This window comes from Cydia fagiglandana, chromosome Z (genome assembly GCF_963556715.1).
Source record: "Cydia fagiglandana chromosome Z, ilCydFagi1.1, whole genome shotgun sequence".
NCBI lineage: Eukaryota > Metazoa > Arthropoda > Insecta > Lepidoptera > Tortricidae > Cydia > Cydia fagiglandana.
In genome coordinates, this window is record NC_085959.1 from 9,139,852 (window position 1) to 9,158,409 (window position 18,558).

An 18,558-nucleotide genomic window follows, 5' to 3' on the forward strand; every position below is an offset into this window, starting at 1 on the left:
TTGGCATTATTTATTTACAAAACTAAATTTTACCGCCGTGGCGTCATTGGCACGGCAAATGGTTGCACCGTTTGGCGTTCAACAGGTTAATACCAGTTTGAGGGAAACTCGCTAGATGGCATTTAAATAAAAAAAAACAACACTGACATTGTCCGTTACGTGACGTCACGCAAGCGCCCTGCGCCTCCTAAAACGAAACTGCAGGCTCTGGCATAAATTTTCGCCGTGCGGTAGAAAGAGAGGGTTACATCTTACGCTGGCTGTCTCGAGTTTAACATTTTTTCCTCCCTCAAAAAGAGCACAGCGTCGCTAACATAGGCCGCTAAAGAAGTTTCCACTTCAAAAAACAATAGACTGACCATGCTTAGCCCCCATTCGCACGACAGCTTTTTCAACGCGCGTTAAAATAGCGCTTGAATCTGTCCGCACTCTAAATTCGATTTAATGACCAAGGCTTAAAGTCGAAAATCCACCAACGCTTGATAAAAAGCGCCACCGCTGTCGTATGAATACAAACAATACATGGTTATCCATTTGTGTCATTCAAACGCTTTTTTAACGCGCGTTGAAAAAGCTGTCGTGCGAATGGGGCCTAACTTTACACAAACTTATTGGCAGTCCCAATCAGATGTATACATGTATTCCTACAAGCTCAATACTGACTACGTAGCGCTATACATGAAAACGTAGCGTGGTCCGACTAGAAGAGAAATGAGCCCGGATTGAGATTGATGAGAATTGTCGCCAACACGCACACAAACACAGGTAATTGGCCATAGGTATTATCTTATTTCAAGAGTTTTCGAGCCCTCGTCCGTTACCAGGCGTGGCTCACTCCGCGATTTCGTCGCTTTGCTACAGGTAGCTAAAAGTACAGTAGAGTCCGGTTATAACGACACTCAAGGGACCGCTGATATTACGTCGTACTAACCGGACGTCGTACAAAACGAGCCGCCAATTTTAATATATTTTTTAATCAAAATAATTACATCATTTTGTATTTATTAATACTTATGCGACAATGAAAGAAATAAAACATTTCTTTTAAAATATATATTTACGTTAGTATTACGACACCTTGTCTTAAATGGAGAGACTTGTGTGTTTAGAAGAAGCCACTTTTCATCAAGGTACGCGTACTCACTCGTCATCCGCAAATTACTCGAATCCCGTAAAATAAAAAGTCGTAATTCTTGGGGATCTAATCAAGATGCCGTTGTTTTATCACATAGTTCCTGTGGCCACCTCCTGTGTCCATCGACAGATCAGCTCGAAGGTACCTTCCAAAATATTGCATTGTCACCCAACTTACATAATTATCTTATTTATCTTATTTTTTTTATTATGTGTGTGAAGTTTAAGCTCAATCGAATAATGGGAATTGTTTTATTTAGTTTTAGTCCGGGAGCCGGCTGCATGAAACAAACCTCATCAAAAAATAGAATATACCTACCCTGTAGAGGTACCTGACATTTAGTAGATTCCAACGCACTTGGTCGGCCTAGGCTTAACCTGGCAGATTTTGTACAAATGGCAAAAACGTTGGACAAAAATTCATCAAAAAAAACCTCATCGAAAAATAGAATGAAACTTGTATGGTAGGATACCTGACCTTGAGGACAGTAAAAAAAAAGTGGTCGGCCTCACCTTAGCCTGGCAGTTTTTGCAGTCCGACCAGATTTATTGGGTCACGTGAGAGCTACAATTTACCTCATCGAAAAATAGAATGAAACAAACGGATTATAATAGCTAAAATAAGCCTGTCGACGTATGTCTTGGTCGGCCTCACCTTAACCTGGCAGTTTTTGCAGTCCGACCAGATTTATAAAAAAATCATCAAAAAATTTTTATCGAAAAATCGTATGAAACTTGTATGGTACGATAGCTGCCTTTGAGAACAGTAAAAAAAAAAGTGGTCGGCCAAATCCTGTGTTGGCAGGTTCCTGTGTCCGACCAATTTTGTGGTACCACGTAAGAGCTACAATTTACCTCATCGAAAAATAGAATGAAACAAACGGATTATAATAGCTAAAATAAGCCTGTTGACGTATGTCTTGGTCGGCCTCACCTTAACCTGGCAGTTTTTGCAGTCCGACCAAATTTATAAAAAAAACATCAAAAAATTTTTATTGAAAAATCGTATGAAACTTGTATGGTAAGATAGCTGCCTTTGAGGACAGTAAAAAAAAAGTGGTCGGCCAAATCCTTTGTTGGCAGGTTCCTGTGTCCGACCAATTTTGTGGTACCACGTGAGAGCTACAATTTACCTCAACGAAAAATAGAATGAAACAAACGGATAATAATAGCTAAAATAAGCCTGTTGACGTAGGTCTTGGTCGGCCTCACCTTAACCTGGCAGTTTTTGCAGTCCGACTAAATTTATAAAAAAAACATCAAAAATTTTTTATCGAAAAATCGTATGAAACTTGTATGGTACGATAGCTGCCTTTGAGGACAGTAAAAAAAAAGTGGTCGGCCAAATCCTGTGTTGGCAGGTTCCTCTGTCCGACCAATTTTGTGGTACCACGTGAGAGCTACAATTTACCTCATCGAAAAATAGAATGAAACAAACGGATTATAATAGCTAAAATAAGCCTGTTGACGTATGTCTTGGTCGGCCTCACCTTAACCTGGCAGTTTTTGCAGTCCGACCAAATTTATGAAAAAATCATCAAATTTTTTTTATCGAAAAATCGTATGAAACTTGTATGGTACGATAGCCTTTGAGGACAGTAAAAAAAAATGGTCGGCCAAATCCTGTGTTTGCAGGTTCCTGTGTCCGACCAATTTTGTGGTACCACGTGAGAGCTACAATTTACCTCATCGAAAAATAGAATGAAACAAACGGATTATAATAGCTTAAATAAGCCTGTTGACGTATGTCTTGGTCGGCCTCACCTTAACCTGGCAGTTTTTGCAGTCCGGCCAAATTTATAAAAAAATCATCAAAAAAATTTTATCGAAAAATCGTGTGAAACTTGTATGGTACGATAGCTGCATTTGAGGACAGTAATAAAAAAGTGGTTGGCCAAATCCTGTGTTGGCAGGTTCCTGTGTCCGACCAATTTTGTGGTACCACGTGAGAGCTACAATTTACCTCATCGAAAAATAGAATGAAACAAACGGATTATAATACCTAAAATAAACCTGTTGACGTATGGCTTGGTCGGCCTCACCGTAGCCTGGCAGTTTTTGCAGTCCGACCAAATTTGTGATACCACGTGACAGCTAGAATAGGACCAAACATGCTGTATTCCATACGCATCATGACTTTGTGTACCTATCTGATGGGCGGGCGTATATGAAACGCCTTCTTGTACGTGCAGGTGATCCAGGTATACACCAAAGCTTAGTTTTCAATCGAACACTTGTAATATAAGAGGAAAAACTGCACGTGATCCTTCCAAAATTTAAATAAATGGTAAAATGTTCCTCCACGATGTTCTCAACGGGCATCTAGACTGCGTTGGATTGCTGTCACAGTTAGGGCTCCGCGCTCCCACGCGCCGAACTCGTCACACCACACTATTCCATATTCCCTGTCATCGTACCAATTATGGCCAAAATTCTATTCTATTAAATTCTGAGTAGAATCGCACGTACCTATAATAAATCGTTCCAAAACATTGACCCTTTCTTCTCCTCCAGACGTGTTTTCAAATCACAAATTGCAAAGCAACTTTCCTGGTAGTCACGCACTATCACACCCACTTACACACATACACCCACCCACCCACACACACACACACACACACACACACACACACACACACACACACACACACACACACACACACACACACACACACACACACACACACACACACACACACACACGAACACATAAATTCCAATAAATGCATACAAACTAATAGATTCGCTCGTTTATGTAGGTACTGTATGTATTTTTATTTTACTATTTTTTATTTATTGTTTACGCAAAATTAGAGCTATACCTACTATTTTAGGATTTTTTTTCCAGTTTACAGTTATTATTAATTTTTTCTCTTTTTCCTTGTACCTTAAAGACTTACAAATTAAGTTATACAATTTACGATTCTTGTACAGCACAAGTTACAAGTCTACCCACAGATGATTTTTTACTATGTATAAATTACAGGAAGTTCTGTTATTGGCTATGCTATAAGTTCTCATGTTTTTTGTATATTATTTAATGTAAACGCTGTTGAACTTCTCAATAAATATAAATAAATAAAAATACACAAGATAACCTCACATATATTAAGTGATTATCTTATTGTTATTTCTTCGACTCGCAAAGGCGTTATGTGTCCTTCAAACCATTTGATCTTATACATTTCATCTCTTAATGTCCAGCCACAATGTGTTGCATCAAATTTGATGCAAGTGGATTCTGCCGCACACTGCCACATTGAATTTATGAAAGCCGCCCGTAACAAGCCATACGTCAACAGGGTTATTTTAGCTATTATAATCCGTTTGTTTCATTCTATTTTTCGATGTGGTAAATTGTAACTCTCACGTGGTACCACAAAATTGGTCGGAGACAGGAACCTGCCAACACAGGATTTGGCCGACCATTTTTTTTTACTGTCCTCAAAGGCAGCTATCGTACCATACAAGTTTCATACGATTTTTCGATATAAATTTTTTGATGATTTTTTCATAAATTTGGTTGGACTGCAAACAACTGCCAGGTTAAGGTAAGGCCGACCAAGACATACGTCAACAGGCTTATTTAAGCTATTATAATCCGTTTGTTTCATTCTATTTTTCGATGAGGTAAATTGTAGCTCTCACGTGGTACCACAAAATTGGTCGGACACAGGAACCTGCAAACACAGGATTTGGCCGACCATTTTTTTTTTACTGTCCTCAAAGGCAGCTATCGTACCATACAAGTTTCATACGATTTATCGATAAAAAATTTTTGATGATTTTTTTATAAATCTGGTCGGACTGCAAAAACTGCCAGGTTAAGGTGAGGCCGACCAAGACATACGTCAACAGGCTTATTTTAGCTATTATAATCCGTTTGTTTCATTCTATTTTTCGATGAGGTAAATTGTAGCTCTCACGTGACCCAATAAATCTGGTCGGACTGCAAAAACTGCCAGGCTAAGGTGAGGCCGACCACTTTTTTTTTACTGTCCTCAAGGTCAGGTATCCTACCATACAAGTTTCATTCTATTTTTCGATGAGGTTTTTTTTGATGAATTTTTGTCCAACGTTATTGCCATTTGTACAAAATCTGCCAGGTTAAGCCTAGGCCGACCAAGTGCGTTGGAATCTACTAAATGTCAGGTACCTCTACAGGGTAGGTATATTCTATTTTTTGATGAGGTTTGTTTCATGCAGCCGGCTCCCGGACTATTTGCAAGATTACGAAAAGTCGCATGACTATCTATACTATTTCATCTTGCTCCCTATATGCAAAAGGGGGAGGAGAGTTGGGTGCGCGGGACGGAGTAAGCTTCTTACCAACAATTTATTTGTAAAAACTACGTCGCTCGTCGTTGTAACCGGACTTGACGGACGGATTTTGAGTCAATTTCCGTCGTTAAAAGCGATCGGTCGTTATAAGCGGAGTCGTTATAAACGGTTGTGCTTTCATAGTAATTTGTACTAAAACCAAACAAGTGCCTATACTTACGTCGCTATAAGCGGTTGGTTGTTATATGCGGAGTCGTACTAACCGGACTCTACTGTACATCCGTTCCACCCCAATTTTGGGGAAAGCCATAAGCCGCGCGTGGCGCTGTCGCCACCTAGCGGCCATATCTGTGCTGATCGTAACAGACGCGTTTTGTTAGAGAGTGAGTCTTCTGTACCTAGTAGGTACTATTATTTATTCTTTGCCGTTACGATAATTATAACTTTACAGATAATCGAAGAAATAGATTTAGACCAAAAAAAGTCTGCAGCGATTTTGATAGCCCACGCAGTGTAAGAGTTATTTTAAACGTCAAAATCTATGATAACGTATAAATAACATTGCACTGCGTGAGCTATCAATTTCGATGCAGACTTTTCTTGGTCTAACTCTATTGAAATTACACTACTATGTACATACTTAGATATAGATAAAGCTCTAGCGTCAAGTACCCGAGTTACAATACACCGGGTTTGGTTACTCCACAAAAAAGCGGCGTGCGTATATTTTGCATGCAATATAATATATAAAGCTTGGACTGGTCAGCTAGTACTCGGAAAAGGGAAAATTCATGGTCCACAAGTTATAATTTTGGTAAGTGGAACTGCTGATGAAGATTAAATAAAATGATAGCATTACGAACGGTTTTTAAAGTCATTTACTTTATGTTTAAAGTTATTGATAGTATAGAGGGCTATTGCCAAAGTAAATTTTATTTTAATTGTAGCCACGGTACATTTACTGCCATCTATCGACACACGATTAAAACTTCAAATAAAATTGAAAATGTATAAATGAATCAAAATACGTTTACGGATAAATGATATTTAATTTTTATTGTTCCATACTGACCCATATGTTCTTTCACTGATATGTGTTAAATATCAATATCAAACGGTGTCGTCAACGCCATCTAGCCGAGAATAGGCCAAAGGTGTGTGCGCCATCTATTCGAGAATGACTTTTTCTTGATTTCCGAGGCACGTTTTTTTCTTAGATTTTATTTATCTTATACGGAGTTATATATATATATATCTCTGATTATATATAGCAAAGGCGTAAAGTGCCGCATGCTAGAGCATAATGTTCTCAAAATTGAATAAATAAAGTAGGTAGGAATTTTGCTACAATTAAATTCAAAACGTGGTATACATTGTATAAAAATTAATAATCAAAGCAATTCATTCATTCATACTATACGGACAGTATAGTATCAGACATAATATTTAATCGATGGAGGTAAAACCTCGTAACAGTTATCAAAATATTAGTTAAAAGTATCTAATAGTGATGAATCCCAGGTTTCAAACTGAATTAAACGATTCTGTCGGTAACGATTACTGCATATGTACACCATCCTATATATATACTACTCTTTGATAAGTATACCTACACATTTTCAAACAGTGCAATTAATATCAAATAATAATTATCAAATTGACAGTGACGGCCGCGCTGGCTAAATATATCGGAATACATCCGTATTTTTATGGCAACAAAGGTGTGTTATGATATTAGTCTGTTCGGAAAGAGAAGAGTGGCCCCATACATTCCACGACTCTATATTTGGCCCTACTTTCCCCTAATTCTGGCACTACTTATGGCCGTCACTATTTATTTGATGCCGACTGTACCAGGAACCAATAACTCGAGTAAATAGAGGTTGGCAGATCTGTAGGTACTTGTGCAGTGAATGTACTACCTGACGCTATTTTTAGAAACTGTTCATAGGCTCCGGTAAATAAGCGCCAATTGTGCGTTGTTCCTTGCTCAGGAACACATGTTTGTGACCATGGCCTATGATGCCGCAGCTAACCGGTTGAGCCCGGTACCGACCTACACCGGGCCACACGATGGTACGCTGATATCCAGGCGGGCGGTCGTAAGAACTGTTGAATCCACACTTGTTCTGCTTAAACACTTTAGGCTTATCGATGTTCGTGTCACACGGCCCTGGGTCGGAGGGTTTCCGCGGTGCTATTGCGATATCCACCAAAGCGTTCCGCCCTCTGTAAGATTTATCTCTCCCTGTTTTATTCATCACACCTAATCTAGTCTTTTTAAACCTTTCAAAACTTCCCGGCAAAGCAAGTGGCCACGTCGCGGCTGGATATTTGCGTCCGTTAAAGTGGCTTATTATGGTACTTGCGTCCCTCCGCCCCGTGAACAATTCGTACGGACCCCGAAGTGAGACTAGTTTATTGGATTTCTGTTCGATGCTATCCTTGTCAACGATATTGTAACGATTAGGAGCAAGGCTCCAATTGAAGGTTCTATCAGGGAATCGACAGGGCTCTCCGTATTCAAAGGAGGCCAAAGTAGAATGAGGGCCGTAGGGGGCTTTATAGGGAGTAGCTTTGAAGTACATCCCTGGAGGGGGGGTGAAACATTTTTTTGTTATAAAGCGCGGGGCTCTACTGAAGCCTACGTTTTTGCAGGCTGCTTCATATTTGGGCAAGTCCTGAGGTTGACACCATGCCGGCCCACCCACGGATTGCATCCAGCGTCGGTATTGCAGAATTTTCTGGTTTCTGTAACCCAGGTTTTTGCACCATTCTTCCATTTCGGCTTTGAAGCGCCATACGTCTTTGGTGTCGGTTCTGTTCTTGTTTACGACGAATATCTCATGGATGGGAATAGGGTGGTAGCGGCAGGGATCGTTGGCCTCTTCTTGCTGCTTGAATTGTCCGCTGGGGTCTAGGTTGGGGTGTAGGGTTAATTTGCCAAACCGTGGGACTGAAGAGCCAAATCCTGAAGGTCTTGTCTTCGGTTCATTGCTTTTTTGTTTCCTATTTGTTACCATTTTGGTATGAAGTAAATATTAATAGGCAATAAAATACAAATAAAAAATACTTATCTAAAAATGAAAATATAATGAAAATGACATATAAAATCACACACTGAAATTTGACATTTTACTTTTTTAAGAAATGGTTTTAATTTGGGGCCGGAATATATAGGTATATATATACTCTATTGTACATCTACTCTCCAAAATTTACATTTACTTTTTCACAAATAAAATTTTGTTTATAATTTTTTGTATTTTATTTAATATTGCCTACAAACAACAAACAGAAAAAACATTGTATGCAACGAACGAACGAAAAAATGCTCAATGACGTATTTATTAACAACGCCCATGCGGCCCATGCCACTCATATTTTTTGACCCCTCTTGTAAAACTGTTGCGTAAAAAAATAAAATGTTAATGCCATAGGACATTTTCTAGCAGCTATTTTTGTATATCGGATACTTTTGTATATCTTGCAGTAAGTACTTAGGGAGTTGCAGAATGGCTTACGGCTGGTCTCTCGCTGATATTCGTAATCAACAAAACAAAACGGGATGACAGAAAAGCTTTAAAAATAAAATCAGAGCAATATATTTCAGTTTGAGTTACTAACAAGTTGCCAACTCGTTACCAACTCGAGTTTGTATTGTAGTCACGTAGAAAATTATCTAGATAGATGCATACATACATCGTTAAAATATATATTGTGTTTCAAACTGACTATAATTATAGAGTGTTTCAAGCTCCTATTCAGAAAGAGATGGAGAAAGAAAAGAACTTAACTTGATCAGACTTTGCAATGACAGACGGCGCGATTCGGGAAATGAATTAGACATTCACTAGATATGAAATAGTAACGATATGTGACGTTTCACGGCAAAAGGTACCCTATGGCGGTTGGCGCTTACGCTAAATAATTAACGCCGCTCCAATATTATTGCAGCCATAAGGTACCTTTTACATATCGTTACTATTTCATATCTAGTGAAAGTCTTATTCATTTCCCGAATCGCGCCGATAGTGTGGGATTGTCACATTTATTGTGGGCTTGAAATTTCGTAGACAGACAGAAAAGTTTTACGTGTTGTCTAATTATAAATAAAAATGGTACCTACTTAACAAACTGCAATTTTTTCCTGCATAAGGTTCGCGTGCAGTTCCAACAACCAATATCAAAATCCACGTGAACGAAGCCGCAGGCAACAACTAAGCCAATACCGTCAATCGGGGTGAATAGGGCTGGCTGGGGTGAATAGGGACCAAACATAAAATGTAATTTGCCTGACAATTTCTTAAAAATACCCACACAAATATAGTTGGTCAAACCAAATTTGTCAGTAAATAAGAACAAGAAAACTATACTTATCCTTGTCTATTGGGTGCTAGTACTAGAGTGTAACACAAAGATAGTATGATTCTCTCTCTCTTTGTTTGAAATGAGACAGGTTAATAAACTGTATCGAAATGAATATTATAGTTGAGTTGGGAGCCCATATACATTAAAAATACCCAATTGCAGTTTGGTAAGTATACGAAATCTTAAATTACAGTCGACGGGTAGAAAAAGAATATTGAAAGTGTGCATGCTTTGCTTGGAACATTATTTCCGATTTGTCCGATTAATTAAGCACATATGATTAAGCTGATTATAGTTTCGCGTTAGACATGTGCCAATATCGTCCCAATCTGATATAGGGTACCTACGTTAATTATTCCTTCGAGAAAATAGTAAAATTAAATCATCTATGTGTTACAACTGTAAGAAAATCTGAGTGAATGGAAAACTTGTCTCGTTGCCAACCAAAGAAAACGTTTCCATTAAAAGAGATCGTCAACTAAAGAAAGTAAACATACCCTTGAAAATATGTCTATAGAAAATTCAAATAAAATTAGAAAAGCAACGTAAGTAGATATTTAAGATTGAAAAGGACGATTCTCCAGAAAATCTCTAGCTAACCTGTTAAGGACCTGTTGTTTTATCGCGAAATTGGGGTAAAATCTTAGGGGGCCTCAGTTCTCTGCATTAGTAAATACCGGGGTTTGAAAATCGATGGGGGGAGGGGAGCCGCGCGCGTGCGTTGAGCCGCGCGGCGTCGCGTGTTGCCGTCGGGCCGCCGCCGCCGCCGCACGCCGCGCCGGTAACAGGTCCGACTTGTTGCGAAGTCTGGCCCACCTGTTAACTGATGGAGGCCCCGTGAACCCTGAGGTAAGGCATTGCGAATTATTAGACGCCATCTTTAATGCTTTCCCGCCACTCTGAAATTGTTTTCGTCCAGCGTGGCCGGTCCCAACGTTGTGGTTAAGACTTTGCAAACTTTTTGTTGCCGGAAAATTATGCGGTTCGCTCCCTTGTATTGTGCGATAATTTTTAAAGCTGCTGCGCGTTTTCTTTTTGTGAGCCTACGGAACCGTTACAGTGCGCTTGAAAACTTTTATTTAAATATATTGAGTTATATATCAAAATTTTCAAGTAAGAAAGTATGAATTCTCAACATAATTTGAAAGTGTTTAACATTATAATTATATACAAATTCATTATTTTTGAGTGTTTTAAAATGTTCCTAAAGGTCTTAACACATTTCCGTACCTACCTATGGTTATCAATTAAAAGTTCCTACTGTACTGTCATAAATTTAGTTTAGAATATGTCAATTTGTCATTGTTAAAGGCAGTCGTGGTAAGGACAAGGTAAACACTCAAAAATTAAGGAAATTAAACGATAATACCTAATAATATCAAACCTTTCCGCTCAATGTAGTTAAAAGACTTGTGCATTGTCTTTTTAGTTAGGAATATTTATTTTATAAGCCATATATATATATTTTATGATTAAGTCTGCTTAAAAATAATAAAATTTAACTTAAACTTTAGGTGTTACTTAAAACAATTGGGGTTACTACTTAAGGAGTAGGTATTAGTTAGGAATGTTTAAGTTAGACTAAAGTGATAATAAAAACAACATTAAAATTAAAACTAAAATGTAACAGAACTTATAAAATTATTTATTTTTTAAAACCATAAACATACTTAAAAACAAACTTAGAATAAAAAGTAACCTAAAATTAAAACTACCTACAAAACTAAAACTAATACCTAAAAAAAATAAAAAATAAAATACATATATATAACATGATGTGGGTGATCTAGCCGAATATGTATATGTATATTATAAATAAAAAATGCTCCCCAGGTCACCTTCGTTTGTTATGGTGCCCAGGAGGCTGGCAGCGTTTCCTTTTTGGATGGCCAGGCTTATTCTCTGGCCGAGGTAGCTGCCAGCCCTCTGGTTAGACTAGATTTTAGAACTTTCGGTTATGATTAGGTTAACAAGCCTTATTATTTAAAGTGTATATTACCTTCTTTTTATTATTAACGTTACAGATCACGTTAATAATCCGGTTGACAAATTAAATCAACGCGGTAAGTATAAAAGATGATGTAACTCAATAAAAAAAAGAAAAAAATCTCTACCTACGCTACATACATAAAAAAATAATTTTAAGGCAAAAATGCTATAACTACAAAACATAGCTAAAAGCAAGGAAACTCGCATTCACGTTAAAAAAATACCGCAACCAAATCGGTCCATCCGGTGGAGAGCGATTTTGATTGGACTTGAGGTACTTGCATCTAGATTTTATTACCTATACGGTGAATTTAATACCTTATTCATGTTGTTTAACTTCTCGTGCTTGGTACCTGATTTAGCCCAAATTCGAAAATAAAGTGAAGTATATATATAGGTATATAATCTTATTAAACAAAGTCCCGCCGCTTTGTCTGAGGTATGTTTGCGTGAAGCCCACAAATTACTGAACTGAAAGTTTTCATTTAATCTAACAAACACATAACTAGGACTTAATTGATAACGGTAACAAGGTGCGAAGTATAAAAATACTACGTTATAATTTAATTTTAACATTTCGGAGCGGGCGTGCGGTAACTAGTTAGGTAAATAGCGGGAAACATCATTAAAAGTTACGCCATATGCTAGAAAAAGTTTTATTTAAATGAGAAATATCAATTCTATGGTTCAAGTGAATAGGGGTAGGTACGGTCGCCATCTGATAATTATATCGGAGCGGCCATGGTGTTCACAATATCTGAACGCGCACTCTATCGCCTTGACAATAGAGGCGTGTTTAGATATTTTGAGCGGTTTGGCTGCTCCGATATACCTACATAATTATCTGGAGGCGACAGTAGCTATACATACAAGTGTTGTATAGAAAATGTATAGAACTTCAGGACTACCACGACTTGGCGTTTGATGTTTACGTTAATGTCACGATCATACCTGTGACACTCGTAGGTAAATCTTATCCTTTGTACGTTTTCTATCCATATTGACTTTATACCACAAAGACAGGATAGGACAACATGTAGGTATGTGGAACAATATGTATAGTTCTTTAGAGCTTATCTATGCAGGCCTTAATAGTATCGCAATATTTTCCCTCCCCTTTATCAGTTTTCTCCTTGTAGAACTACGTTAGGTTTCAACGACCATCTTTTAAAACACAAATGGTCTGGAAATAAATAGTATGCGTATAAAGGCAACATAAAGCTTGGCAAAAATCCATACTTGCATTAAAAATGCATTAGTTATTCTACTATTAACTGAATTATTTTATTAATATTCTTTAGCGTTTGTGTGGAATATAAGGGAACCCATACATTCTACGATTTTATCGTGATATACTGACCCCCTTATTACTTATTTTATTAATCCTATCTTTTTGTACCTTTCTAAATTATTCTTCGCAGTACATAAGTTGGTCATACGACCGCTTCTTGCACTAAAAACACATAGGTACACTCAATACACACATAATACCTACTTTACAATTCATCACATACAATACACTTAAATCTTTCCCGGATCACACAACTTACACACCCAGAAACAACGCGTATACCGATAGCGCAGACTTTCTGACAACAAAACACTTTACAGGGATGTGGAGGGAACTTAAGGGGCCCACTGATTATCAGTCCGCCGGACGATATCGGCCTGTCAGTTGTTTAAAATTTTGTTCTAACTGACAGGCCGATACCGTCCGGCGGACTGTCAATCAGTGGGCCCCGTAGGCGGCTGGGAGAAAAACCTCCAGCGCAGCCGAGCCCGGCATGCTGTATTGTATGCTGGGCCGGCAGTATCCAAATATCCAATGAGGATTACCGCCACATCTGACACAAAAAAAAAACAATTTGCGATATGCTTAACAATCACTGCCAAAAACCCGCTGCGTGCGTTCATTTCGTATTGGAAATGGGGCGATTGGCACTGAAAGTGTTAAATGAGACCAAAAACTGGCCAAGTGTTCCGCTGGCTGGTTCCGTACCATAATGCAAAAAAAGGCAAAAAACCCATCCCACCCATCCAAGTACTGATCCCGCCCGACGTTGCTTAACTTCGGTCAAAAATCACGTTTGTTGTATGGGAGCCCCGCTTAAATCTTTATTTTATTCTGTTTTTAGTATTTGTTGTTATAGCGGCAACAGAAATACATCATCTGTGAAAATATCAACTATCTAGCTATCACGGTTCGTGAGATACAGCCTGGTGACAGACGGTCGGACGGACAGCAGAGTCTTAGTAATAGAGTCCCGTTTTACCCTTTGGGTACGGAACCCTAAAAAATACAGCCTATATATGCTTTAGTTAGCTCTGCACCAAGGTTTAAACATGTAAAGTTTTAATTAAATATTGCTCTTTTATTCAGTCCTACGTATTGGGAGAAAACGAAAAGAAGCGGATTTCAGACTAACTAAAGACAACGTTGTTTATTTTTACTGTACCGAGCTAGTACGCTTCGTCAAATATGAATTTTATTTTAAAGCTTTTTAAAGTGAAAATCGTTGGTTTATTTCCTTATTTCCTTAATCAGAGATACTGTAGGTAATTATTGGTTTTTGGTTTTAATATGACTATGTCTGTAATCTACACTCGTCACCAGATGTATTTTTGGTGCGGTCTAGGTGCTCACACTTATGTTTGTTATTTTGTTAGATATTTGCGAGCACCGTGGCCAATAATGTTGTAAGTCGATGTCAATACTTGATTTTAAATATGTAGGTCTTAAATTAAATAATTAGAATCTTCACTGTGTAACATGACGATTAGACAAAGGTCTGGACTGAAAGAAATGTTTGCATAATATGTAGTAACAAAATATTTTTCACCACACCAGCTCGGAAAGGCTTACTTTGCACTTCAAAAACTGATAGCAAAGTTGCATTTTATTCACATGTGAGGCAAAGTAATCAAATGCAAATTTTGTGTTGTTTCCTTATGTTGGCTGGTAGAATTGACTCTTAAATGATGATTTTGGATGATAAATATTTAATAACATTCATTTGGATTTGATTTGGTTACATTTAATATTTGCTTCGGGTAAGTGTGGTGAAAAATTTTGTGTTTCACTCGGGGGAAAATTTTGTTTAACCCTCGTGCTTTGAAACCCTCGTAACGCTCAAGATTCGGTTTTTGGAAACACTCGCTACGCTCGTGGTTCAATTTTTGGAATCCTTCGCTTGCTCGGGTATCAATATTAGCACGAGCGGTTAAACAACAACTTTGCCCCCTTTTAAAACAAATAACTATTGTTAATACTCACACAAAGATATGGGACTTGCGTATTAGGTGTTACCTGTTACAATAACGGTTTCTTAAATTATATATATATATTTTGACTTTGTCAATAAGTTTACACCTTGCACCTAAGCCAGGCGTGGTTTACTTCGCGATTTCGTCGCGTCGCTACAAGTACATGCGGCCACACCAGTGTTGGTGTCCAGCAGTAGTATTTGCCGCGCACCGCTATGGAACGGACGCCTGTTCGTGCTAGGGCCACCGTGCGGTCATATTTGTCGTAATAGACGCGTTTTGTTAGAGAGTGAACCTTCTGTACCTAGTACTATTATTTATTCTGTACCATAGCGAAAGTGAAAGTATTTGTTCCTTAATTTAGGTATAGATAAGTATTACAAACTTACAATGCATAAGTTACCGCTGGTTCTAAACCTACACCGCCCAAAAAAGATATACCTACCTACGTACTTGCTTGATAAGTGATTGACGGTATAACATCCCGAGAACGGCTACCGGGAACATCGAAATTCGAAGACAATTTATAGGATGACTCACGCTAGACCGGGCCGTGCCCGGGCCGAGGCGTCCGACATGTCATTTTCTATGACGGCGCGACTTCAAGTATGGAGTCGCGCGCGACAACGCAAGTTCATGCTAAGCCGGCTGGGGCTCGTTTCTCAAAAGCTTGTAACTTTTAATACAAATGGGAGTCCCTTTATAATGGCTCCTCTACACGATGGGCCAGCGCCGGCCACTCCAAGGGACACAGCCATGCGGTAGAATGAGATAGCAATATCACTTGCTCCCTCTAACGCATACATGCGTCCCTTGGAGTGGCCGGCGTTGGCCCATCGTGTAGAGGAACCCTAACAAAAGCTCAAAAAGTGACATCCGCTTGTATGTATGTAAGTACACTTTGATAAACATATCCATCCCCTGCCTATATGAATTACGGTGACCCAGACAGAAACACACGCAGCGGTCAATAGTTATACTGCCCTGCTAAGCCAAGTAGCGGCATCTCAAATAAAAATTTAATGCAAACATATACCTTACATTCTTTATCTGAAAATTCAATTTTTAACGTCATTTATTTTTGAGATGCCGCTATTCGGCTTAGGAGGGCAGTATAATACCTACCCCTTTTTGCGTCGTGGGTTAAAAACGCGTGGAATGGACCAGGCCGCGTAGCCAAGATGCTAATCGCTTACACTCCGTAGCGATCGAAACGCAACTGTCACTGTCGCGCTAATATGGAAGTGTGATAGAGAGACAATGCTTTTCGTTGTCGAAGCGATAGCGATTGTAAACCTTGGCTAGGCCGGCAGTGTCGCTTACCCAACGCCACTTTAATAATAATTTCGACCGTGACACCACGTGATACTAAGCCACGTGGCAACACTGCTAAACTTTCAAGGTTTTCATTTCATAAGATCAAAAATCGGCTTCTCAGCTATTTCAGAAGTACTTTCGTACTTTCTATGTCTTGCGCAACTAATTTCCGAACTTAACAAAATGGAAACCCTCTAATTGTGTCAAATTTTTGTTTTTAACTGTTGTCATTGTAAGACACAATTTTTATTCGAAAAATCGGAAGAGTTAGTAATTTAGAGTTAGAAGTTCAGAGTTAGTAATTTGACTCTAGTCGAGACTTCTGGTTTCTGTATTACAGATATTTTAAGTACCCGCTTAAAGGATGACTCACGCGAGACCGGGACGAGCCCGGGCCATTCTCGATGACGCCTGATCGGTGATGACGTGGTATTTTCCATACAAAAGCACCGCGCGCCGACAGCTCCGGCCCGGCCCCGGCCCGGTCTATCGTGAGTCATCCTTAACCTCTAGCCGCCCATACGTCAAACCTTGCCAAGCAAAATGAAATTTTATTTTGTCAACACAAAGTTCAAATTAGAATGGAACAGGAGACCTTTTTATAGGTCTCTGGGCGGCTAGAGGTTTAGCTAGAGTGGGACCAAGCTACGAGTTTGCAATTGGCATTTGTACAATCAGAAGGCCTAGCGTAGCCAAGATGACATTCGCACTTTATTCGTACATCGACAAAAGCCAAACGAAAAGGTCGACTTGATTATTGATCCATATTTTTATATTCTCGGTTTCTATTAAAGATTGTCTTGACTAGAATGTAAAGGTTTGCAACCTTTACAGCCTTTTTTATCTGATCTCGCTGTCAGATGGAACGGGGTGCGGATCGGCATTCCTTAAGAGGCAGCGGTCAAGAGTAGTTGACTTATACCTATAAATTGTGATCTTGCTTATAAATACCTACAGAAGAACTGTATGTTAATGCCCTTAGCGTCCTCCCTTAAGACCGTCTCTTTACAGTACACAACGAAGGCTGCAAACATATCTGCCGCGATTTTATTCGTAGAGCCATAAAAGCGTGTCACATATTATTGCGGCCTTCGAAAAGTAACATATCATTTCTGGGCTATAACCGCGAAAATCGAAGTTCGCAAATTGCGGGCATTTTTCTCTGTCACTCTAATTACGCCTTCATTGGCGTAAAAAAGAAAGATCCCAGCAATTTGCGAATATCTGTTTTCGCGGTAGCCCCTCAGGTGACGGTAGGGTATGTCAGTCAAACATATCGATGTGGGAATTAAAGTGTGTCTTTTAATCCTTAAGCCCCCTCCAGACAATGTGCGTGAATCGCGGGCGAAGCCGCGAACGCGAGTGTGGAATCGATTTTCGCAGACAGCGAAATCGACTCCACACTCGCGTTCGCGGCTTCGCCTGCGATTCACGCGCATATTCTGGAGGGGGCTTTACATGGACGACACCACTAGTTCATAAGTTATTTATATGTCTTTTCTGAATTTAGAAATAGAATTGATAAACGAGTGTTTGCATTTCATATGGACATGAGCAGTTGTCTTATGTACCATTTAGTTAGTAAATGATTTGTGCCCTACCCGAACATTAATTTAGTAGCATCTGACTATTGAATGTTTACAACTGAAATGTATCAATGCGACGCCATAATATACTGTTACGTCAGCAACACTCAATATTAATTACTCGGCGCCTAACTAACCTCAGTAGAGTCAGCAGGAGAAGCAGGTTAATCGGTAACGTGATATTCATAATCCCTGGTCAACTAATTTGCAAGACAGTACCTAATATACGTGTCCATAGTGTAGGTACCTAGGTTTAATACATACATAGGTACTCGCAGGGCATCTTGCTATAGTTCGTTTTTTTATTAGCATTAGAAAGAACTTGCAAGAAGGTAAGCGATCTTGACATGTCTTTTAAAATTGAAAAATGCTATTTGTAAATCAAAAACTATTACATGAAAGCGGAAGAATATAAATGATCGTCTTATATTCATAATTGTTACATATTTGGCTTATTTTTAAAATGTGTTTTTCAATTAGAAGACACATAGAGATTGTTTACCTTCTTTCTAATGCTAAAAAAACGAACTATAGCACCAATATAATGATAAAGGTGCAAGCGAGATGCACGGGCTAGTGATGTCAAAATGAGATCAAATTGATATCAGGGCTATAA

General features: G+C 38.8%; 2 protein-coding genes across 2 annotated transcripts in view; one reads left to right on the forward strand and one right to left on the reverse strand.

Annotated features, from left to right (window-relative positions):
• Positions 1 to 7,251: 7,251 nt before the first annotated feature.
• Positions 7,252 to 8,500, reverse strand: LOC134678074 (uncharacterized). The gene has a single exon (XM_063536517.1). The coding sequence runs from the start codon at positions 8,436 to 8,438 to the stop codon at positions 7,350 to 7,352; it is 1,089 nt and encodes a 362-aa protein (XP_063392587.1). The 5' UTR covers positions 8,439 to 8,500; the 3' UTR covers positions 7,252 to 7,349.
• Positions 8,501 to 10,321: 1,821 nt separating this feature from the next.
• Positions 10,322 to 18,558, forward strand: part of LOC134679406 (zinc finger protein SNAI2-like) — a 58,598-nt gene continuing 50,361 nt past the window's right edge. The window contains exon 1 of the mRNA XM_063538301.1: positions 10,322 to 10,635. The gene's annotated coding sequence lies outside the window, so the exon portion shown is untranslated. The remainder of the gene's footprint in view (positions 10,636 to 18,558) is intronic.

Excerpts from the sequence above, each read along its gene's own strand:
- LOC134678074 (XM_063536517.1), bottom strand. The coding sequence starts at position 8,438 with ATGGTAACAAATAGGAAACAAAAAAGCAATGAACCGAAGACAAGACCT.